General features: G+C 34.1%; 1 protein-coding gene across 2 annotated transcripts in view; it reads left to right on the top strand.

The window, feature by feature from the left end:
* Window positions 1-25,532, top strand: part of LOC138693266 (protein jagged-1b-like) — a 728,512-nt gene that overhangs the window by 680,997 nt on the left and 21,983 nt on the right. The window contains exons 8-11 of one of the 2 annotated variants that reach the window (XM_069817112.1): window positions 16,580-16,693; window positions 16,808-17,014; window positions 21,640-21,767; window positions 23,165-23,315. In XM_069817112.1, coding sequence (XP_069673213.1) covers window positions 16,580-16,693; window positions 16,808-17,014; window positions 21,640-21,767; window positions 23,165-23,315 — 600 coding nt within the window. The remainder of the gene's footprint in view (window positions 1-16,579; window positions 16,694-16,807; window positions 17,015-21,639; window positions 21,768-23,164; window positions 23,316-25,532) is intronic. The other variant, XM_069817113.1, reaches the window with a different exon arrangement.

The following is a 25,532-nucleotide window of genomic DNA, read 5'->3' as shown; positions in this document are numbered from 1 at the left end:
TAATGTTAAGATTGGACACAAATTAAATTATGACGTGAAATAATTACATATCTATATATATAATTTGAACTGGTAATGGAAATTACGGGAAAACGGTTGAATGGATTTTAATGAGTGACCCCTCATTTTCATGCCTGGCATCCAAAGTTTTTCGGAAAAGTAGTAGTTTTCAGTGAAATGTCAATTTTCCTACATAATTTTCCTATTTTCCAAAATCCATCTGTTGTCAGTTTTGAGAACTAATTTTATTCAATCACGGCCGACTTGATTCAATTTCAGAACAAAACACACACTACAATAAACAATAGGCTATTACACGAAGGTCATGACCTGCAGGATTGCCGACATATTTAGAGCTCAATTCAATTTGTTATTAAAAACTGATTCTGTGGTGTATAATTTTCTGAGTACAGCTGTGTATTGGATATTCAAATCTACGAAACTTGAGTTGGTTTGATGACATTGTTACCATTAGAAATTAAATATTATTATAGTTAATATCATGATGCGTCTATTCTTCATTAATTGTACATAATATTGGTGCTATATTGATGACATGAAAGTGAAACGTTTTGAGGTTATGTAAGTAAATGTAGAGAATATCTTAATTTAGATCTTCATTTCTATAATTTACTGAGTGACTGCTATATATAACTACAAAACTTAAGTAAGATAATATTGTTATTAAAAATCAAATATTTTTATAATTATTAAACCAGTGGGGTTGGGTCTTTTTCATATACTTAATGGCGGTGTGGTGTAGATATTGGTATTTGTCATTGTCTTCAGTATTGGCTCGAGAGAGCGCAAGAATTACAGTTCCTAAAGAAAGATAAAAAGGTATTACTTACTGATAAAATAAGAGGCCTAGAAAATTTTATATTCTCCAGATCATTTCAGCAAGATCTCTTAGTAGGATAAAATGATTTTAGGCTCTACATTTGAAGTTCTATAGCCTATGCAGCAGCTATACGAAAATGCTATTGTTCGAAAGCTTAGCAAATCTGACATTTTTTTAACTTTTTCCTACAATCCACAATGACCTGAAATAGCTACTGCTATCGTCCTGACATGATACTTGCGTTTTCGCGTTGAAACTCAAAAACTGAATTTGGCTAGGTTCTAGAAAAAATTATTTTGCCTAAAAAATCCATTCAGAGGGAGTATGTTTCATTTTTATGGAAGCAAATAACTATCAAAAAGACAAGTATTCTTCATTGAAAATAAATCTGAAAAATTGTTATTTGAACGTCTAACGAACTTAGTTTGCAGCAGCATTTGCTGCACAAGCCACTAGTATTATTGAATTTTCATGTGGAAGTATTGTGTTCCACCTAATGCATAAATTGAAACAGCAGGTTACGAACATGCTTAATGCTAAATAATTACTATGTTTGAAAAATTCTGCTATTGAGAATTACATAGCCTACACATACAGTATGTCAAGTGATCACCCAATAGTATTGCATTTATCATAAATGTTAAAATTGAACACAGAATGAAATGTGAAACAATTACATATGCTATTAACTCTTCATGTGGGAAGTATTATGTTCCATATATTGCATAAGTTGAAACAAGTAAGTTACGAATATGCTTGATGCAAAATAATTGCTGTGTTTTGAAAGTCATGCTGTTAAAATTACATTTACATATGTCTAGTAATTACCCATGGTAGCATGACATGAGAATTAAAATAGTGATAAATATTAAATAAATAGATAAAATACAACTGAGGTAGGTTAAATGTGGTACAAATTTGGCTGTCACGTCTCGAAGATCAGTCAGCTGGTTTCGCTGTAAACACGCGAAGTTTGACACATATCATCAAGTGAGAATTTCTGCCTGATAATAGATGTACTGTACATATTAGCCAGAACCTCAATCAGAGGTTGGGAATTAAATCTATGCCTTTTCCAAAACACGCTATAAAATGTTTCATATAAAACAATTATCTCGAAAAGGAAACACAAACGAGCAAAATTGTATTAAACGTTTTTCTTTAAAACATCTCAAAGAATAAACCCTTGAAATTAATGACATTACTGACGGTTCACTTGGAACTCTCTGCCGCCTGAAGTCAAGGACTGCCGAACATTGAAATCTTTCAAATCCAAGTTAGAAAATTATCTTATGACGAGTTGCCAAACTAACTTACTATTATGACAAGTGTTGTATTGCATGTTTCCACGTATTCACATTTTTTTATGTTCTAGTGATATTCAACTTATTTTATATTTTTGTTTTCATATTTTCCGATAATGGTATATCTCTAATGTGATAAGTTGAGCTATATATAATCTTAATTTTCCTTATTGTGTGTACTTAGATTATTATTATTATTATTTTTATTATTATTATTATTATGAATAATTGTCTTATTTTTTTATTTTTTTTTTATAATTTGTATGCCTCATTTATTTTGACCTGCTGTTCACATATTATTATGCTTTTTTCTTTCTTTCTGTATGTTATATATTATGTCTGATTTTTTCTTATTTGTTGTTTACATTTTATTATTATTGTCTTATTCAGTTCTGTGTGTAAAATTGTAGTGTACTTTGTAAATTTGTAGTGTTTTTGTGACGCAGTCTTTACTCCTGGTTGAGTGTTAGAGAAGGCCGTATGGCCTTAACTCTGCCAGGTTAAATAAATTATTATTATTATTATTATTATTATTATTATTATCATCTTATTCAGTTTTGTGTGTAAAATTGTAGTGTACTTTGTAAATTTGTAGTGTTTTTGTAACGCAGTCTTTACTCCTGGTTGAGTGTTAGAGAAGGCCGTATGGCCTTAATTCTGCCAGGTTAAATAAATCATTATTATTATTATTATTATTATTATTATCATCTTATTCAGTTTTGTGTGTAAAATTGTAGTGTACTTTGTAAATTTGTAGTGTTTTTGTAACGCAGTCTTTACTCCTGGTTGAGTGTTAGAGAAGGCCGTATGGCCTTAACTCTGCCAGGTTAAATAAATCATTATTATTATTATTATTATTATTATTATTATTATTACTATTATTATTATTATTATATTTCGTCTCGTGTACATGCAGTAATGATAAAAATATTGCCTTATAAGCCACCTAGTATTTAATTTATGCAGGTCTATTGCAAACTGAACTAATGTCAATTTTTATGTTTTTTATAGTTGTACAATGTACAATGCTTTTTTTTACTACAAAATTCACCTTTTTTTTTTCTTTCTGAATTATGAACATTTATTGTTGAATTTTATGTGCATAAAAAATTAAGGCACTATCATGTAGAGAATATTACGGATGCAGAAGGACGGTGTAAACCATACTTATTTTTACATTATCCGAACGCAGGCAAGAAGCTTTACCAACAACCATTACATCGCTAAACGTTTGCGTGTACACGGAGAGCGGTCATCTTGTACAACTTTTTTTACAATACGATAATTACGTATAAAAACTGTGAGAATTAGTAAGTCTGCGCTAACTTCGGTCCCTATTTCTTACGAAGGGGCGCCTTTTACTAATGACACCGAGAAATCTGCTGTGAAGTCCGTCCCCGTGCTGTAAAACGCGTCAGGGTGTTAAACGGGATGTAACGAATGAACAAGAAATGCGACTCTCACACGCTCGTGTCTTCAGGAAAAGCAGCCTAACCAGCCGAGCCTTTCGGCCCTGATCCGTTGGTTGAACCCAGCCCGACGTATCTGGGGCTGGCAGCTAGCTTCCAAAGCCAATTAATTAGAACTCACTGTTCATTTAAGAAAATAACAGGGGGCTTTCGGCTTCTAGGGTTGTGATGAAAGGAAACGATGTTGAATCTTTCTGGAAAGTGCAAGATTGTGGTTAACAAAGTGACCCAATACAGACACAACAAAAATTTCTGTAACAATTCGTAACTACAGACGTGGACAAATTATTAGCAAAATTGAACATTTTTATTATATATTTTTACAAAATATGATTCTTCAATTTAGACTACAGTTGACATTTTTGTGTATTTCCAAATTATTAGCAAAATTGAAGATTTGTGTTGCATATTTTCCAAAATTTAACTCCTGAATTTGGACTACATTTGATATTTTTGCATATTTACAAATTATTAGCAAAACTGAAGATTTTTATTGTATATTTTTACAAAATTCGATTCTTCAATTTGGACTGCAGCTGACATTTTGGATATTTCCAAATTATTAGCAAAACTGAAGGTTTTTGTTTTATATTTTTACAAAATTTGACTCTTCAATGCAGTTGACATTTTTGCTAATTTACAAATTATTAGCAAAATTGAAGATTTTTATTATATATTTTTACAAAACTTGACTCCTCAATTTAAACTACAGTTGACATTTTTGCATATTTCTCTCTACTATAATGATGGAAATATCAAAAATTGTCAACTGTAGTCTAAATTGAAAAGTCAAATTTTGTAAACAAAATATCATAAAAATCGTCAATTTTGTTAATAATTTGTCCACGTCTGTATACTGACAGAGACCCAAACTAAAGTCAGGGTTGCCACCCGTCCCGATTTCGACTTTGTTGTCTCGTCATGATGCCAGTCCGGACGCTAATTGTTCCGATTTTGGGGGCTGGGGTTATACCGTAATTTATTTTATTTTATTTATTTAATACTTTACACTTGAGCTACATTAGGCATTGCAGCCCGAAAGAGCAGAAGCTCGTGCTCGAGAGCAGTTCAGATCAGTTATACAAAATATATCACAAAATTAATAGAGTTCATTGAGCACAATAACACTAATAAATGGTAAAATACATACAGCATGTAATAATAGGGTCAATATACAAATAGAAAATACAAAAGTATCAATTTTTAACTCAATTAGCTTAAACCAGTAGTGTCAGAGTTGTAAGCTCCAAAACCAGTTGTGGAGCTAGATCGGAGCTTGAACTTGCTTATGTCTGTGGAAACACCGGAGCACACAACCAGTCTAGTGGAGCGCTCCGCTCCGTTTAGTCCCTGTCTGACATCGCTGCCTTAAACAATTAAATAATTAATCTGATTTGTTTCTTAAATCTATGTGTGTTAAGTGTACTTAGCTCAGGGTAAGCTCTAATTAATGCATTATATATTTTGGGTCCAAAATTCATGCTGTGTTTTAATCCAGCAGTTTGTGGCATTTGGGAGTATTTAGAAAGAAACTGTAGTTTTGTCTCTTGTGGTATTCATGAGGATCAAATTCAAAGTTATTGTGATTTTTATGAAAGTAAATCAGCAATGTTTGTTTATAAATTTGTTCTATTCTATTCAATTCACTAAGGTAATTTTCCCCGTTTCATTACAAATATAATGTACTGGGGCACATGTACTTACAAGCAGAAGCAAAGCTGACTCCAACATTATAAAATCATTACAAGTGATTTTTTTTTTTTTTTAAGTTTTATGAACATGCTATCTTCTGTCTTCAGAAGAACTTTGATTCCTCTGGAAATAATCCTCTACAGAAAATTGAATGATTTTCATTAAAAGAAAATGTCAGTCAAATTTATTTCAAAAAATATTCAAAAAGCAATTACCGGTACTTCACTAGGAATTAGTGTCAATTTGGATGCTCTGTTTGCAGTGTCATAAAAACATACTGCCAAAAATTTTAGATAAATGGCCATTAAAAAATCAATAATTTAGAAATTATGTAACTAGTCCTTTAAACTCATTTAAATATTTAGGTTATAATTTGACATATTTACCTGTTACTGATATATCTGAAAATATTCAACATTTTAATGGAGCCTTAAGAACCATCAGCAGGTTTTCACAACCACGAAAACCTGAAAACATACCAGGTTAAAAGCATATAAAGTTCTAGCAAGACCTGTCCTCATGTATGGTAGTGAGGCCTGGACTGTCCGAAACTCAGATGTTCAACGCCTAACAACTGCGGAAATGAGATTTCTAAGGACTGCCGGCTACAGCTTGCTTTACCACAAAAGGAATGAACTAATTACAAAAGAATTGAAAATTACACCTATTTATGAATATCTCAACCACTATAGACAAAAATGGCTTAACCATGTCAATAGGATGGACCGTTCCAGACTCCCAAGCCAAATTCTCCACTATATAGGCCTACCACATGGAAGACGATCTTTGGGACGCCCCACGAAAAGATGGATGGAGACCGTAACAGGCCACTAGGCCTAATACCTGTAAGGACGATGATGATGTAACTAGTCAACAATGTATGTAATGGAGGGAGAAAAGAAACTGGCCACTCTACCCATTATCTCCTGGCTTAGTTGCCTTATTGGTATCACTTATGAGGTTCAGACCTGTCTTCAGACAGTTGACTAAACAACAATAACAATTTAGGAATTATGTCTTTATTTTTCCCTGCATCTCATTTCCTTTATAAATTAGCAAACTGAAGCCAGCTCTGTTGAAGCTGTTACAACTATGACTTTACGCAAGAAACACGGCAAATATTTTTGCCAAGGACATCGGTCTACGGCTTAAATCTGTTCCCGCACTACGCCCTCTTAATCATCACTACAGTCAAACACAAGAAACACTGCAAGCGAATACATCATTATCACATTGTTTTCCCGCGCAGTTGTAGGCCTAAGTGTATCTCTGGTCTTGTTTCTGATATACATATGTTTGGTGAATTCCTTTACTTCAATAAATATGTACATGTACTATGCTGTCATAATAACCTTACCGAGCGAGTTGGCTCGTATGCGAGAGGTTCCGAGTTCAAGCCCATTGACTAACCAATCTGACGGATTTTTCAGTCACAAAGGCAAATGCCGGATTTGAAATTTACATACCATGAGTCATCAACGTCTCAATCATCAATATCATAAATATTTAATCAAAATCAGTTACATGAACACAAGCCATCTGGAACTCAACATTAGTAATCACGGTCTACTTGTATACCTACAGATTCTAAACACGCGATATGACTACAGATGTTAAATAAACTTAACAAAAAATACCTTACAGTAACTGAAAGCAGCGTATCTTATCTGTAAAGGTAGCATAAAAACTAAATAAACCTGTGCTAACGTTAGAATTTTACTTTTAAAAATGTTATGTAGGCCTATTGTTTCCAGAGTTTGAGGACCTCCCATATATATAGCTTATTAACAAGCTCCTAATTTTTCCAGTACTTGTTGCGTTACTTTATTTAAAAAGAAAGAGGGATAAACTGACTTGCAAGCAAAAACTTCACAGACAGCAATCAGTAATTGAACAATAAGTTTTAAAATTAACTTTTTTTTGCGATTAGATGGGTTTTATCTCAAGCACTCACTGACACAGTTAATAGACAGGTGTTAGAATTTCAATGTTACAGTCACTTTAACGCATGAACCGTCTCTTTGAAAACAAACAATGAATGTTTCGATCAAGAGTGACATGAAAGCAAGTTTGTAAAAGGTAACCGATCCTCCTTTTCATCACGCTTTATGTTGTAACACCTACTGTCACATTTTTTCTAACACTTTCATAACTCTCCGAAAGCTTCTTTAAGCGTATTATTCTCGGTGTAAGAGATCTAGAAGAGTATATTATGTAGTACACAATAATTTAAAAACATTTCACACTTAGGACTATCAAATATTGTCTATCCAAGCCAAGAATCGCACTAGATCAAAGCACGGCTTCCATCATAAAATGTGTCACATAAATGGGAGTTTCATGTGATAACGGATAAGTGTATTTGCAAACTCTGTGAACTAAAATGTGAAAAATACCACGTGCTCTATTGCACCAAGTGCTCAAAATCAATGACAGAACTCAGTATGTTGTTGTTGTTTTCTAATGCCAGTCGTTTGACAATAAAGTCATTTGACCTCTTGCACTCCAATATTTTTCAAAGATAATATCATGGTCACCCACTGAAGCACAGATTTTGAGGTGTTCCGAATCCATTGCTTGGTTTGAGTTGCACAATGGGCAACAGAATTCAGTATTGAAAACTAGATATTTCTCCATTCTTACATACTTGTGCGCATTTCACTTATTATTAATAGTCTGAGTTCTCAGAATCAAATAGGTTTATGCCTAGAATAAATCATGGCATGAGTATTTATCAGTAACATTTTTATTAGGCCTACATTCAAGTACGAGTTACTTAAATGAAAATAAGAAACGAAGTTGTCCAATAAACTAGGCTAAGTGAATACTCAGGCATCATATGCGGACTATATAACAATCTTAAAATGTTATCAAAGACATTTTGAATTGTGTTCTTCCACACAATAAATAATGTTCTTTAATTTATAACAATTTCATAAACATCCATTACAGAATTAAAACTTTTAAAATACTACATTTGGGTAAAGTTTAATTCGGATTTCTTATGTAATTTCTTGAACTTTTTTTTTTCCCCACACTCATTTGACGGGCCCAGTATAAGGCAATATACGCCACAATAATTTGGTAGATGAGATGGACTATAATTTGTTGTGTTCGGCTAGGTTATGCATTGTCACATCGGGTAGATTATAACTTCAGTTATTAAGTAGCGTCAAGCACCCTTTTAACTGTATGTTTATGTTTTCTCAGACTCGAGTTTCAACTTTCCGCATCACTTATTTTACGTACCGTCAACACGCATCACTGGTTCCGTGAGAGTGTGAAACTGACATGGGAAGTTATTCTGTTTATATAGTATTTGCTTCGGATTGTTTAATGTTTATTATACTATAGTGTCAAAGTACTTTGCTATCAGTTCAGTTTTATCCTCCAAGATTCTACCACATCTTTCTGTTTTCTCCATTTCTAATAGAATTGAAGATGGAAATGTTTTGAAGTTGATATTTTTATGAAAGCCTTAACTTGCATTCTAAACAGTGTGTAACTGATTATTCATATAAAATACAACGAATTCAGAACTTTGTGTAAGCACACAAAAGTAGCTAACAAATCTGTTAAACTAATAAGATTTCCTACGTGCTGTATCTTGTGAAACATATGTTATAAAAACGAAAAGTGAATGACTCTGGGATACAGGTAAATAGCGGTAAAAAGCTATAAACCGTCCCATAACATTGTGAGAAACCAAGGTCAAATGTACAGGAAAGTTTTTGAAGTAATCGATAATTCAAAGGAAAATGCTCTCTTATTATTCGCTTTTTTTGTGCAAGGGAAGGTAGGCTACAATTTTTTCAGCCAGGGAAAATACTCGTCTTTATTCGCTGATCAACAATATCACTCGTTTTAACTTGATATTTTGTAACATCTGCTAAGCTAACAAAGTCTCAGGTCCAGGGATAATTATTCGGAATACATTGTATAATTTGTTTCCCCCTCTTCTTTGGTTCGAGGCTCGACACGGCACGGTCACTACTAACAAAAACTTTGCTGTTAATACTGGAGCAGTTTGCTTACCTATATTCCAGAGTTTAGCATAGGACTGCAAATTCTATTTCAAAACAAAGCTATTGTTTAAATAAGTAACATAGCCTACCAGCATATTTACTAATCTTACCTGATTTTAATTTGTAAGCAATCCGAATGATGAAACTTCGAGCTGTTAGAAGAAGCCACCGAACTTCAACACAGTTTTACTGTATATCACAACACATTTTATATCAGTCACGTAACACAATAACTACTACGGATATTCTAAATAGTACTTAAGCACATTAATCACATATAGGATACAATTCACAGTTTATATCTCTATATTCACACGTTTATGCGAAAAGTACGCGGATACCGCCAAAAATAATTATTGGTTATAAGACACAAACTAGATCATCTGACACGAACAAGACTCTTCTTTCGGAGTTTAGAAGACACGTTTGATAGCAACTATCATTTCCGAAAACTTAGCGTAGTAAACCATGTAAACTGTTAATATTGTGTATTAAAACGATACTTTCAAGAGAAGAAAAACTGTAATGAAGTTCTACTTCAACAAATCGTATGTAGATCTTAGACAAAAATATTATGTAAATGAATTACTATAATACCTAAAACTAATAGTCGTGTAATCGTACAGGTATAAGCGAAATAACTAAAATATGTTAAACTACTTCCAAATGAACTCTACTTGACCGAAACAAATGTCGAATCTTACTACGTAATATGAATCTGTTGAAGACGAGAGATGATGCGTAACTTACAGAAGCTAGTAATAAATGTATCGAAATATTCGATATCTTGTTAATAGCTTCATCCCATTGATTCTAAATGCGTTCTAATACCCATGTGGTCCACCGCTGTGGAGTAATGGTCAGCACGTCTGGTTATGAAACGAGCGGGCCCGGGTTCAAATCCTGGTTGGGACAAGTTAGCTGGTTGGGGTTTTTTTCCGGGGTTTTCTCTCAACCAATCGAAGCAGCATTGCTGGGTAACTTTAGGCGTTGGATCTCGGACTCATATCGCCACCATTAATTCACATATTATAATCATTCATACAATAGTCCACACCTGTGGAGTAACGGTCAGCGCGTCTGGTCGCGAAACCAGGTGGCCCGGGTTCGAATCCCGGTCGGGGCAAGTTACCTGGTTGAGGTTTTTTCCGGAGTTTTCCCTCAACCCAATAGAGCAAATGCTGGGTAACTTTCGGTACTGGACCCCGGACTCATTTCACTGGCATTATCACCTTCATTTCATTCAGACGCTAAATAGCCTAGATGTTGATACAGCGTCGTAAAATAACCCAATAAAATGTAAAATAAAAAAATCCATACAATAGCCTGGTTAAGTTCACGGTGCAGCGTGCTGTACTTGTACAAGAGCGCGGACGTTCGGCTACCCAATCATTGACAAAAATAGGAGTGGTAAGCACAATAAGCCTCAGGCTGCAGTGTAAGCCTTCGGGTCCCTCCTCCGTACAAGAGAAAAAAAAAATAAAAAAAAAATACCCATGTGCACACTGCTTACACACGGTGGTTTAAAAGTATAGAACAGATAAAAACATCATCGTCATCATTCTCTTCTTCTTCTTCTTCTTCTTCTTCTTCAGTAGGTGCTACAACTTCGTCGAAGTTTTGACCTTCTCAATTAATTTACGCCATTCTTTTCTGTTATGAACAAGATTTGGCCAATTCTTTACATTCATTGTTTTCAAATCGTTGGTTATGTTTTCCTTCCATCTACTTTTTGGTCTTCCTTTTGCTCTTTTAATGATGGGGTTCCATTTATATATTTTCTTAACTGTTTTTCCTTCGTCCATGCGATTGATATGGCCGAACCATGCCATCCTTTGCGCTTTGATATAGTTTACTATGTGTTGGTTTTGTATTAAAATATTTAACTCTTTCGTCATCATTCTCACCACACCATAATCATCGTCTTTATTGTCGTGAGCTACTGGCTTCCTATAAGAATAAAATATGCCCGGGAATCAATCTTCATTTTTGGATCTAAAACGAAAGTTTGCAAAGAAATAACATTTGCTCTGCAATAGAATTCTTTAAAAAAATAAAAGGCAACACGGTAGCCTTGACGTGGCATCTGCCCCTCTCCCACTGTCACAAGCACGGTTAATCTATTTCCCTCACTCTACTGAGTCTCCTTTTCTTACCTGGATGGTCGACCTCAACAAGTGAAACTTTGCTCTTCCAAGACAATCTAATTTAAACTCATCGATACTACCCTAGCCAATCTCTTAAATTCGAGCAGTAGACATCGAGGAATACCCTAAAATTATGACGAGAAAGGTAGACCATATAAAGGAGGAGAAGTTAGCATCTTTTGAAAAGTGTAGAAAATAGTGACAGAAAGCACTTCTTTAAAGTTGAATAGGTTGTGTTTCGAGGGGCTCTTAATGAGGGATGTGTGGTGGTAGAGGAGGCCTCAAGGAAACACAAGGTGTCTGTTGTAAAAACACATAACGGACAGTGTTGCACATAATAACTAACAACACTCCTTCTTCATAAAAATAACTGTCATTTCACAAGTAATAAAAACACCATCACTCACTGCAATCCTCACTCATCCGCTGGCTTGTCTACCTGTGAGGAATCTTAGTGTAACCGAGTCAGGAATTCCGTGTAGTGGTAAGCAGTTTGTACAGATAAGTTGCCTCTGACAATAATGACATGGTGATATGTCGTGATTTCACTCAAGGGGGGCATATAAATCTCCGGAAGCCAAAATGTGTTTTTTTTTTCTTTTTCTTGAATGGACTTTCCTCAATAATAATAATAATAATAATAATAATAATAATAATAATAATAATAATGCTTTATTTTTTCTGGCAGAGTTAAGGCCGTGAGGCCTTCTCTTCCACTCAATAGTATGGTGAAAAAAATATTTAAACATTTCTAATACCGGTACTTTTCGAGTACTGACCTAAAACGTGAGACTGTGTCAGTTGACTTGGTCATTTACATATGCACAAAACTTCTCATCTTCGATAAGTTTGTCGCTTATTTCTGATAACTTATGTTTTCAAAATCCATTTTCCTCATAACATCCACTTTTTTTTTAGATAGAATTCTGAAATTTTGCAGGGAAGTGTAATTCATACTGGAGAACAAAATCTCTCTTTAGCACTGTTTCATCATTTCAAGTTTTTTTTTCATTAAATAAATAATTATTTATGCATAAATAATTAAATTTTACAATTCATGGCAAAAAATCGCAAAACAATGTTTCTTTTTTATATATTCAGCTGATATTTAGGCCTACATATTCAGCTGATAATGGCTGGATTTATTAGCACACCATTATGAATAAGATAGAAAAGAAAGCATTAAAAATATTCAAAATTGTACAAACCATTTTTCCCTGCACAAATTACTCCCTCAAATAAAAATATAATTACCCTTAACAATAAAAGATTTTTGGATTATAAAAATTGTTTATTAATCTATAAGAGTATTAGCATTATACCAAATTTAAATTCAAAGTTAATTCAGAATATTTTGTAGAAATTAAATTTTGAATTTTACTAAATTTATACTAGCGAAAGGTGTACATACCTCCTCAAGGCTTCTCAACTGAAATATACCTCAGAGATTAAGAGAAATTATCTACAAGTGTTACTATCTATCGATAGATATCAAATTAAGGTACCTACCATAATTAAAAAATGTCCGTCTTTTTAGTATATTTAGTACATTGTACTTTTTTATTTGACATCATTTTCGATGGGACTGATTATTAAGTCTTTGAAGTAATGAGGATAATAATTGCAAGAGTAATGACCATCATAACAACAACGACGATGATGATGATGACGACGACGATGATGATGATGATGATGACGACGACGATGATGATGATGAATAGTTTTATGAGAAGAGAGTTGAGAAGTCGGTTTGGTTGTACAATCCCATTATTTATCTGAAAATACCCTTTGTTGTGTTAAATCTTTGGAAGTACAATCAGTGCTTTTGTTGTTAAAAATTTATTTTGAATAAGAGACAATTTCCCTAAATGATGGTCATGAGATAACGCGATGAAAATGTATCACCTGTGTGATATATTTTGCGAAACGTAAAACTTTCTACTACCTTTCAGTGGAGGATGAATGAAACTTGGGCCAAAACAAGAAACGTCACTCTGTTGGGCATGAATAACACACTACACCTTCTATCATTAAGGAAAAACGTCATGATTTCATGATTGATTGGCCAATATTAGCATATGCATAGTTTGTTGTTGAGATAACCATCTCAAACCTGAGGTTGGTGTTCGAAAGTACAAGAAGTCAGCTACCAATCAAGTTATCAACTACGTTAAGAGAATTATAATTCCTACTTCATCCAGCAGCCCTTCCTAGTTCAAAGAAAATATAAATGTGCATATTCTTAACATGTCTTTATTTAAGTATAGTCATTTCTCTTTCAAATTATATATAATTTGCAACATAAAAATATGGTAATTGTCTGGTTGTTTACTAACACATCCATCTCTGAGGTGAAGAGGAAATATATTTATTTTTATCCACTGATTATAAACGTGATATAGGATACATCATAGCAGTATGATATAATGTGTGAAAAGATTTTGATCCATAAATTTTGGTTAATGGACTCCTATTCAGGAATGGGATATATTTTTTTTTAACATTCAATAAATGTATACGATACGAGAACACCTGCCTTACATCCCTCCTGACGGAAGTCATTCCAACAATTTTATTTTTATAGCCATTAGAAATGATCTTCTTAGCTGTGTTTCAGCCTCAGATTCGATACTGGCAAGTGTGGGAAACACTCGACTACCAAGGATGACATCATTTAATAAAATTATGTAAATACAGTAGAACTTGGTTATAACGAGATCCAAGGGCCCTTAAAAATTACGTCGTTATAAACGAGTGTCGTATAAACCGAGATTCATATTAAACTTAATTAGCCTTATTTTAGATTTATGTATTCACTTTTAAGCCTATCATGAACATAATAAAATACATGTACAATTATAAATTCAGTATTTTGTATTAAAATAGTTTGTTCAGAACTCACCAAACTTCTTTAGTTTACTTTGGAGTGAGGTAATCAGTCATTTTACTCTGTTGGCTCATACTTGCCCAATACACACTTTCTAAATTACGTTCTATATTCATTATTTCAGTTGCAATTTCATTGCTCCATCCCCTAGCTTGATAAATTTTGTTCAAATGCAACAATTTCATCCTTGCTCTTCCAAATCGTTTGGAATTAACTAGGCCAAACTCACGACACACGTCAGCTTTTTTAATTCCATTCTCAACTTAATGAATCGCTTTAACTTTTTCTTCCAACGTTAAAAATTTTCTTTTATTGGCCATATTGCGTTAAAATGCGTGCACTTATGATGGGATATGATGATAGAGACTGGATTAATCTTGAACAGGATCGGGACCGATGGCGGGCTTATGTGAGGGCGGCAATGAGCCTGCGGGTTCCTTAAAAGCCATTTGTAAGTAAGTAAGTAAGTATTTCTTAAAATACTTTGGTTCTTAGAAAATCTTATTCCAAACTGAGGTTGAAAATGACGTTATATGCGAGGTAGACGCATATACGTTTGTCGTATTAAGCAAGGTAGAAAAGCATTTGTCTTACGGGGAATTATTTGGGACCACAGAATATTTGACGTTATAGGCGAGATGTCGCACAAAACGAGGTCGTTATAACCAAGTTCTACTGTATTTCAATTCAAGTTATAAAGGACAAAGGTCAAATTTTTGTCATAATTGTAACTAGATGAATTCCAGTGCTCTGATTCTAGAGCATGGCTCATAGATGTCGCTAGTGTCGAGAAGCATAGACCACTTAGTTCATCAGAGACTATCCAGAGTGCACCACGGCACTCATAATGAATTATGATAATGGAGAATTGTTGGGATGTTATAGAGGACTTGGACCACAGGTTTGCCCAACGGAAGTCATAAATTCAGAGTGGATCAATTGGGACTTGAAACAGGGTCCTCTGCCATACTGATTTACTAGACTACTAAAAGTAACAAAAATTGTCTTATCATAATCATGTCCTTGAAAATATTCAATAAAAGAAATATGTTTGAATTTTGAACACAAACAGTTCCATAGAGTGAATTTTTCAACAGTAGGTCAGTAATGAGCAGTGGCTTATACGGTTAAAGGGTTTGGGCTACCGCTGACCCTATTATTACACAAAATATATCTAACAATTACTTTAATTTTAATTACTATGGTAAAACTAATAATACAAAATTATTACATTATGTTATATTATAAACTTTTTCTTTTGTAATTTTCTTGGGCTACCGCTGGTAGCCCCGGTAGCCCGCAAAATACGCCCCTGGTAATGAGGGGCTAGCAAGCTGGCCAGTTGCCAGCATTCAAAATGGCTGGCATTATTAACATTTAGAAAATTAATTGCACATATCATGAGATCAAAGTACATGCATTACTAATCTTAATGCAATTAATTAAAACTTCACTACACCAAGAAAGTAACAACTATGCTCAGGATTTTTTCTCAGTTATTACATTCCAATACACATTTTAACAAAACCTCGAAGACAAGCAGTAGCACATTTCCGATTGTTTACAGGACACGATTGTCTCATTGAACATCTCAATAAATCATAACAAACTGCCCAAATATGTAACAAAAATGAAATTTTGAACAGCTAGCACCTTCTTCAGTGTAAATAACTGGAATATGATAGTAGGAAGAAGAACAACATTGAAACACTTTATTGGGAAACTGGAAAAAGAATTATGCAAATCAACTTTTAATAGCCATTCGAGAACAACACATTCCAATACTAAAACTAAAAACTTTCTATGTAAAGATTATTTTTTTGGTCTTACAGAATTATCTGTGATGACTACCATTTGTTATTAATGGAGAAAAATTCACTTCAGCGCTGAGGATCGAACCCAAGATCCCCAGTTCTATGCACTGGGTGCTCTAACCATTGAGCTATGCCGAAGTTCAACCCACCACACCAGACCATGGTTAGAACCAAAGGAGAAAGATTCGATCCGATGCGGTGGGTTGAACTTCGGCATAACTCAATGGTTAGAACACCCAGTGCGTAAAACTGGGGGTTCCGGGTTCGATCCTCGGCGCCAGAGCGAATTTTTCTCCATTAATAATAAAAACTTTCACAGATTCATCGATAACAATTTGAAGACTTTTATTCTAATGCTTTTCCATAATTAATTTAACACTTCTGTATCTTTCTATTACAGATGTGGATGAATGCGCTTCTGCTCCCTGTCAAAATGGTGGAACATGTGTTGACTTAGTAGACAGCTTTCGTTGCATCTGTCCAGCTGGATGGGAAGGCAATGCCTGTCAATTTGGTACGTATTCATAATGCAGTTCGCGGTCACTTCAGTGTGGCGTCCTTCCATATGTATAACACGTGCAATAAGATACAAAATTTTTACAAGTTGATATAATTACTAAATTTTCAGATGCTGATGAATGTCAAGGGAGTCCCTGCATCAACGCATATTCTTGTCAGAATCTGGTAGGGGATTACCGATGCAAATGCCAAAAAGGTTGGGCTGGGAAGAACTGCGACCATAATATTAATGACTGTGTGGGACAATGCCAGCATGGAGCCACCTGCATCGACCTGGTCAATGATTATCACTGTGCATGCCAGCCTGGCTACACCGGTATGTTCAAAAACTTTACTTTCCCAACTTCCAAAGTTTCTTCTTCTTCGTCTTATTATTATTATTATTATTATTATTATTATTATTATTGTTGTTTTATTTCTTTTAAAGCAACATTCTCGTGGTCTACCCCTTACTCTTGTCTCTTCCGCTGTCCAATTCAGTATCTTCCATGGTATTCTATTCTCAGTCATCCATTTTAAATGTCCATAATGTCCATACCAACTCAAACATTTTCCTTCTATTGTCTCTAAAATATTTCTGTCTATCTGCATAATTTCTCTGATTCTGTTATTGTTATTATTATTATTATTATTATTATTATTATTATTATTATTTCATTCTTTTTATTGAACCAACATGCTCGTGATCTACCCCTACCTCTTGTCCCTTCCACCGTCCAATTCAGTATCTTCCATGGAATTCTGTTCTCAGTCATCTGTTTTAAATGTCCATAATATTCACATCAACTCAAACGTTTTCCTTTTGTTGTCTCTAAAATATCTCTGTCTACCTGCATAACTTCTCTAATTCTATTATTATTATTATTATTATTATTATTATTATTATTATTATTATTATTATTATTATTATTACCGTACAGTAGGTACAGACAAGACAGACCTTCAAAATACAGACAAGTACTGATAAAATACGGACATTTGGTAACCCCACTACCACTATAATCATCATCAAATATTTAAGATTGTACCATGTAATCTCTTTCTATTAACCTCAACACAGGTGCTCTTAATAGTTTTGTCGACACTGATCGTATTTAATCTCGACATCCTAGAAGAAAACAAATAATCTAGTTAGAGATATACCTTTCCATGCACTGTAAATGATCAACTTCTCTAGTATTTCCTAATATCACTGACTTTATATAACAGTAATCTATTTTAAAAAGGTAAAAGTAATTAAAAATGCCGATAAAAAGGCACCTACTACATTTTATAGTTAATATTACACATACTAGTTACTTTGTTCGTGAAAAAGGTGAATCCAATAAACTTTATGAATAGATCTTCAACTTATTCTGAAGATCTAATAGCCAGTGGTTCGAAACATCTGAACTCATTAACACGTCTGAACAGTGACATATTGGAAAATTCAGGGGCTCCCCTGGAATCCTCTTCTGAGCATCTTGACTCAATAACAAACAAATACCAAAGTCATCTTTCTTTATATCATGCAGAAGAGTATCAGTTCAAGAATACAAAAACAGGTGAGTAATTAAAAAGATGACAAAGTATTCATAAAATCCCTATATTTATGTTTATGTGGAATGTTTAAGATGTTTATTCTATGGGTTTGGATGTTTATAGGTTACGACGTGTATGTAATAAATTAAAGATCATTATGCACATTGCATTATTAAGAGTTATTTTATTTGTACCATTAGTGTTACATAGCGGATTGCATCAGCTCGCTGCCATTAAGGAGCGATGATATGTTGCAGGTTGCATCAGCATGCTCCTACTAAGAAGAAAAATTAACACAGAGTACTGATACTGGTATTACAGAAATGATAATGGACATGTTTCCCGAATAAACGCCCACTTAAAATGTTCTACGTCTATAGAGTTGAAATTAAATTATGAAATATCGAAATTAAGAGACCTTATAACAATAACTATACCTAATGGGATATATAATAGTGTAAACCTAAAAAATTATAAATATAAAATATACCAACCAATAAAGGAAGATATGCCAATAACTGACTGTAGTTGTTGTCACAATAATTAATTGATGAACTAGTGGACTTACTCGTGTTAAATATGTAATATTTGTCCGGCTTACAGCTTCCAACACACTAAAACACACCCTGATCAAATCCTCAACACACAGATCAATTTCAGTACACACACACTATTCGACTCCACACTTCAACACCTTCCAACAATAAAACACACCCTCTTAACAGCCAGAGAAGTTCGAGATGACGCTGTGATCTAGTAGGCTCAGATGATGGTGCGTGAAGCACTGAAACAGCTGTATTCAAGTGTTAAAAGTGGTGTACGCAAGATTCAAAATGTTGTCACAATATCTGAAGGAAGGACTGAACGTGTGAAATATGTTTGATTTCCTTGCAAAATTTCTGTTATACCGTACTACTTAAAGTGATATTATAATGTCATATGTGAAGCATAACAGTTATGATCTCATTTTTTAACTAGGAAAAAAAAAGAGACTGCAGTGGACGTATGTATTATTTGGCAAATGGGAGGAACCAGTAAATATAAAATGCATAGAGGAGAAGAAAGGTGATCTTTTAATAGCCTGCTATGTTTTTGCATGCTTACTAAAATACTAAAATGATTTCAGCTGTGGTGTTTTACTTGGCATCTACACATGATAGATATCAGCTGGAAACTCATCTACAATAATTATGAAGAACACTTTTCCCTTCCAATATGATGTTCATTGTGATGGAAATATGGATATTATTATAGCTTCGAGCTAAGGACTCATCTTTCATACTTATGCATAAATAAGCAAAGTCATTATGTGTGATGTAACACAGTTTGTAACCCTGAATTATGCAAGTTTTTTTAACAGCAGATACTTACCTTGTTCATTCACCCATTAAGCGAGGAAAAAACACAGGGAAAATTATCAAAGAAAGAATAGAGAGAAAGATTTGATGTCCACACCTGTGGAATAACGGTCAGCGTGTCTGGCCGCGAAACCAGGTGGCCCGGGTTCGAATCCCGATCGGGGCAAGTTACCTGGTTGAGATTTTTTCCGGGGTTTTCCCTCAACCCAATACGAGCAAATGCTGGGTAACTTTCGGTGCTGGACCCCGGACTCATTTCACCGGCATTATCACCTTCATTTCATTCAGATGCTAAATAACCTAGATGTTGATACAGCGTCGTAAAATAACCCAATAAAATTTAAAAAAAAAGATTTGATTAAATCATCAGCCCTCCAGTGAGGGTGATCACAAGGACCCTGAATATAGAACAGTTATTTTTTTATACTTGTTTTTTTGAAAGATGGGCCATGACAGGAGCGTTGCGATCGGAAAAACAACTGAATGTCACATAGCGTGGTAGGCCTGTTGCTATGCCAAACTTAGTTTCCACGTGGCGAGTGCTTAATAGCTCTCTTGGCGACATTTATTGTGCACACAATGTTAGTATTGGTACGTTTCGTCTGTGATTCTGTGTAGATTTTTCTATTGTTTTCTTACCTTCGCGTCAATTGTCAATGAATGTTTTAACGTCAGCCATCTTAACGACAACAGCTAGCTTCCATCAGCTAGCAGCATGGTAGTCCATATTGGCAACATGACACTGTAGTTCCAAGCTCGGCCGCTTAACTGTCATGTCCCATCTTTCAAAAAAACAAGTATAAGTCGTTAGTTAATTTAAAACAAAAAAAAAAAAACTTAATTCTGAATTTGAGATTCGCTTGATGCCAAAATGTCATATTGACAAAATTAGCTTTTTTTGAAAATATATATAATATTGGATAATATGTAAAGAGTCCCTAGGAATTTGTAACAGGTTGTTTTGTATTTGAAAGACTTTGAATTTTAATTTCACTAGTAGTTGAGAGGTAGAATGTGGAAGGGAACCTCTCGCTTCAAATAACATACCTCTGATGACCCACTGATTAATATGTAGGCCTATGTTATACAGAGTGTAAAATCTGTGTAAAATCTGTATCATCGATCTTATTGAAGATACATTTGTGCAGAAAAAATTAAAGCTTCAATAGAATAATTGCAAATCCATGGCGCTACAGCCCTGAAGGGCCAAGACTGACCAGCCGGCTGCTGGCCTCACGTCCACATGCAGAAGCAGAGGTGGATGATCATTCAACCAGAATGGAGGTATCGTGTGGTTAGCACGATGATCCCCCCAGCCGTTATAGCTGGTTTGTGAAACCGGATTTTCGCTACCTATTGTAGCTCCCCAAGTGCATCACGATGCTGAGTGGGCACTGGTCCCATACACTGGCCGAAATTTCATGAGAAAATTTCTTCCCCCATGAAGACTCAAATCAGTGCGCATTCCATAATGTGAGTCCTAGGCAGGACGGCACGGCGCAGAATTCAACAGAATAATAGTCCGCATTTTATGTAAATATTCAAACAATTCTACTACTACTGGCATTGTTTCAAATACAGATCATTTTACAATTCCTCAGGAAAGGGAAATACATTACATATACAAAATGTTAAATATTATGTAATTGTATTCCAATATCTTTAGGTTTGGTTTAATCGATTTTACGATGCTGTATCAACTGCGGTGGTTATCTTGCATCTGAGTGAAATGAAGGTTTTAATGCTGGCGAAATGAGTCCAAGGTCCAGCGCCGAAAGTTATCCAGCATTTTCTCTTAATGGGTTGAGGCAAAACCTCTGAAAAAATCTCAACCAGGTAACTTGCCCCAGTCAGAATTTGAAACCAAACCCGCTCGTTTCACTGTCAGACGTGTTAACCATTACTCCACCGCAATGGACTTACCTTGTAGGTAAACAAATACGAAATCATAGCATGTATACAACGATTTCCTACACTGTGACCTTAGCAACCTCCATCTTAAAAGAAATACCGAATTTTTTTAAATATGAGAGAAATGTTAATCAGTCATTTCACTCCACAGGTCGTGACTGCCATACGGATATTAATGACTGTGAAAGCAATCCATGCCGTAATGGTGGAGAATGTTCGGATCAGGTGAATGGTTATCGCTGTATCTGTCCTGTAGGATTTACAGGCGATCAGTGTGAGGTACGTATTATTACACAACTACAAAATCAATCTCGTAGCTAACACATAAATACAGTAGAACCCCGATTAACCGTCACCCTATTAACCGATTAGCGGATTAACCGTCTTTATCTCTTTTTTTTTTTTTTTTTTTTTTTTTTTGCTGCAGAAATATATGAAGTGGTGCACATTGTATTAGCAAGTTAATTTTTCTTTTCTAGAGAATGTTATTACAAGCGTTTTCCTTTACACAGTATGGTCTACTGTTCGAATTGTCGTACTGTATAAACTTCTATATGAAAATTTAATTTAATGTTTTGTACGGGTGTCAAAAGAAATCTCATTGTGCTAAGAATGGAAAAAAGAAAGTGTAAATAATTGAATGGTTTGGGGAAAGAGAAACTGTGGCTCATCTCGCATCAAAATACGAGATTGGAGTGTATAAAGTACGTAAATCTACAATACGAGACTTTCACTACTCATATCTTTCCACAGACAGCCATTGCAAGGAGTTTCCTTGCCCCTTAAAAACCCATCGTTGATAACCAGACATAAATTAGTGAACTTCTGATCCTCTATCTAGCATGTTAAACGCAACACCACGAAGGTAATTACGAAAATGTAAAAACATTATTCACTAAATTTACGAAAATCTTTATGGTACGAATTATCCGATTTTTTCGATTAACCGTTCAGCTCACCCCTTTCATTACCACGGATAATAGAGGTTCTACTGTACCGAATTCAAGTTAAAGCCTTGCAAAATGTTTACTGTACTACTGATATGTAATATCTTATAACATTTATTATGTATGTCTACAGATGTTTCTTTATTTTCTGTCCATAAAGAAAGATCACAGACTAACAATAATTGTTATTCTTCCAAAAACTGTAAATACACATGGATTAAAACTTGAACCGAAAGTTTAAAAACATTAATAACAATCATAATAATGCGCAAAACAAACAATCCAAAGTAAATCTATTCCATTTTTGTAATAAACTTGATATTTGTTAACTTACAAAGCATGAATCCGTGAGAAAAATTATGCAGTGTAAGCAAATATAAAAATACAAATACAAATGGCTGTATGTACAATGACGTGCAAGGATGACATTGAGTAATCACATCTCATTAAACTTCGCCATATTTCTGGAGAGTTGAGATCATCTGTCACAATATTTAAACATCTACTGTCACAATAAGAAAAGTGACATCATTTCCTGTACCGGTACCTTAAAGAATATTTAACTTCAGAGATATTTATTTTATTAGCAACGAGTTATTATTATTCGTAGCGGATTATTGTCATAACTGTATTCATAAAGTTCACTCTTTTCATTCGTGCGAAAATTTGCTGAACATTATCATAATCTGCCCTAATTTAATGATGACGTCATCTTTCTTTAATTTCCAGGTGGATCACGATCATTGCAGTCCTAATCCCTGTGAAAATGATGCTCCTTGCTTCAATACCCAAGCGGACTATTATTGTCATTGTCCAGAAGACTGGGAAGGAAAGAACTGTAGCACGCCTCGTTTACAATGTAGCAATCCTCCATGTGAAGGTACTTCGTCTTCAATTGATCTAATTTTCGTATCTTATGATACTGAAAACATTTACTTCATTACCTATAAACCAAATTGTTCTACCTTATAATAATTTAGATGATTTAAATGCCGTCCAGAATACAAAAATAGAAACTATTCATACTCTCTGATTCTGATTCTGTGGATCATACATAGAGAAAACTAATTACATGTATTAATTTCTTTTCATCAAAGTGTTTTACTGTAGCATGCAAAATAAATTAATATAACTTTTTTTCTAATTTAGAGTAATTTCGATTTCATATGAATCTAGCAAAACTTATTTTTCAACATCTATTTCACTTTTTTAAGTGGGTGCCTATTCGAGAAAATAGTCCATTAACATCTCTGTAATATTTATACGCAATTTGCCCCTTAGTGGGAGCACGCCGATGCAACCCGCAATATATCATATTTTGTCCTTAGTGGAAGAGGGCTGATGCAACCTGTAACATATCATTATTTGAAAAATAAATTAAGTGTGATTTGTCAATGTTTTTTCACAAAAGATGATCATAAACTTACCTGATTTTGATGTAATAGTACAATATTTTATTTTATTTCATGATAAACGTTTTCGGTTTTTTAAAAAACCATCATCAGATCAGAGTAACTCTCGTTGAACAGTTACATTATAAATATTGAAAGAAAGACAATGGGTTACATAAAACCAAATCATATTAAAAGTGTAAAATCATGCAAAGGAAGGAATAATATCATAAAACTTTAAATGTGTATACAAATTTAAAATTGTTAAAATGTTAAAATTAAGCAGTAGGTCTAATATGAAAATTATTATGTGGAGTATACAGCATGCACTTCCTTGCAAGTACTTCTATGAAAAGGTATCTTATAATTGTCATAATGTCTGCATTTACAAGCCACAAGTTAATATACAGTTATAAATCGGTGAAAATGTGAAGATAATATGTATGCAGCATCATGCTTATAGCTGTACGTAATGCCTGAAGGCACATGAGTATTAAATTAATTAAGTGTGAATAAAATCGAAATGTATTACATCTTGCATATTTTATTTTCTTGCACTGTTTGTGATATTCATTAAAATATTAAATTCTTTGTTTTATGTTTATTCTAAGATAATTGTCATCAAGTCGTGAGGCAGTAACATACGATTATATGAAATCACACAATCATCAGCCAATTAAATGTTCCACGCAATTATAAGGGATTCTACAAATCCCCTGCTAACTTTTTATTCTGTAGATCAAAAGAATAATTTTTCATAGAGTAATATTTTCAAACATTATATTTATATTTAGAGTACTGAAAGTAGGTAGGTAATTTAAAATATAACGTTTGGAAAGCAAGTCACTGATATAGATCAGGCATTGCAGCATTTTCCTGATGATCTGGAGCTTCTCTCTCTTTTATGTGGATCATTCAAGTCTATTTCTTCCATACCTTAAGGACGAAAATTGCTTTGTGAAATATGAATATTCTAGTTTCAGTCCACCCTGTGGAGTAATGGTCAGCGCGTCTGGCTGCGAAACCAGGTGGCCCGGATTCGAATCCCGGCCGGGGCAAGTTACCTGGTTGAGGTTTTTTCCCAATACGAGCAAATGCTGGGTAACTTTCGGTGCTGGACCCCGGACTCATTTCACCGGCATTATCACTTTCATTTCATTCAGACGCTAAATAACCTGAGATGTTGATACAGCATCATAAAATAACCCAATAAAATAAAAATTCTAGCTTCATTTCAAGTAATGATAATAATATCATGGATTTATTAATTTGTCCTACACAATAATCTCTGTAATGTTGACAATAATTAATATTTGAGGAGAAAAATTCGCTCTGGCGCCAGGGATCGAACCCAGGTCCTTGGTCAACATAAACGTCAACATATATGACTAACTTGGAGTCAGGCCACAAAGGGAAACACTGAAGGAGGAAGATTCGATCCGGTGCTGTGGATTGAATTCGGCATAGTTCAGTGGTCAGAGCCCTTGGTACATAGAACCAAGGACCCGGGTTCGATCCCCGGCATTGGAGCGAATTTTTCTCCTCAAATATTAATGATAATAATAATAATTTTAAACAATTGTATAAATTATGTTAGATTCAAAACATGACCCATTATTAATTTGAAATGTCAGTTATTACTTATAATTTTGTGCATAAATTTTTCAAACTGGCATAATAATTTCAACATGCTAAATTTTTAATGT

This window comes from Periplaneta americana, chromosome 17 (assembly GCF_040183065.1).
Source record: "Periplaneta americana isolate PAMFEO1 chromosome 17, P.americana_PAMFEO1_priV1, whole genome shotgun sequence".
NCBI classification, from domain to species: domain Eukaryota; kingdom Metazoa; phylum Arthropoda; class Insecta; order Blattodea; family Blattidae; genus Periplaneta; species Periplaneta americana.
The sequence above is the reverse complement of the archived record's forward strand: the minus strand, read 5'-3'. Positions and strand labels throughout refer to the sequence as shown.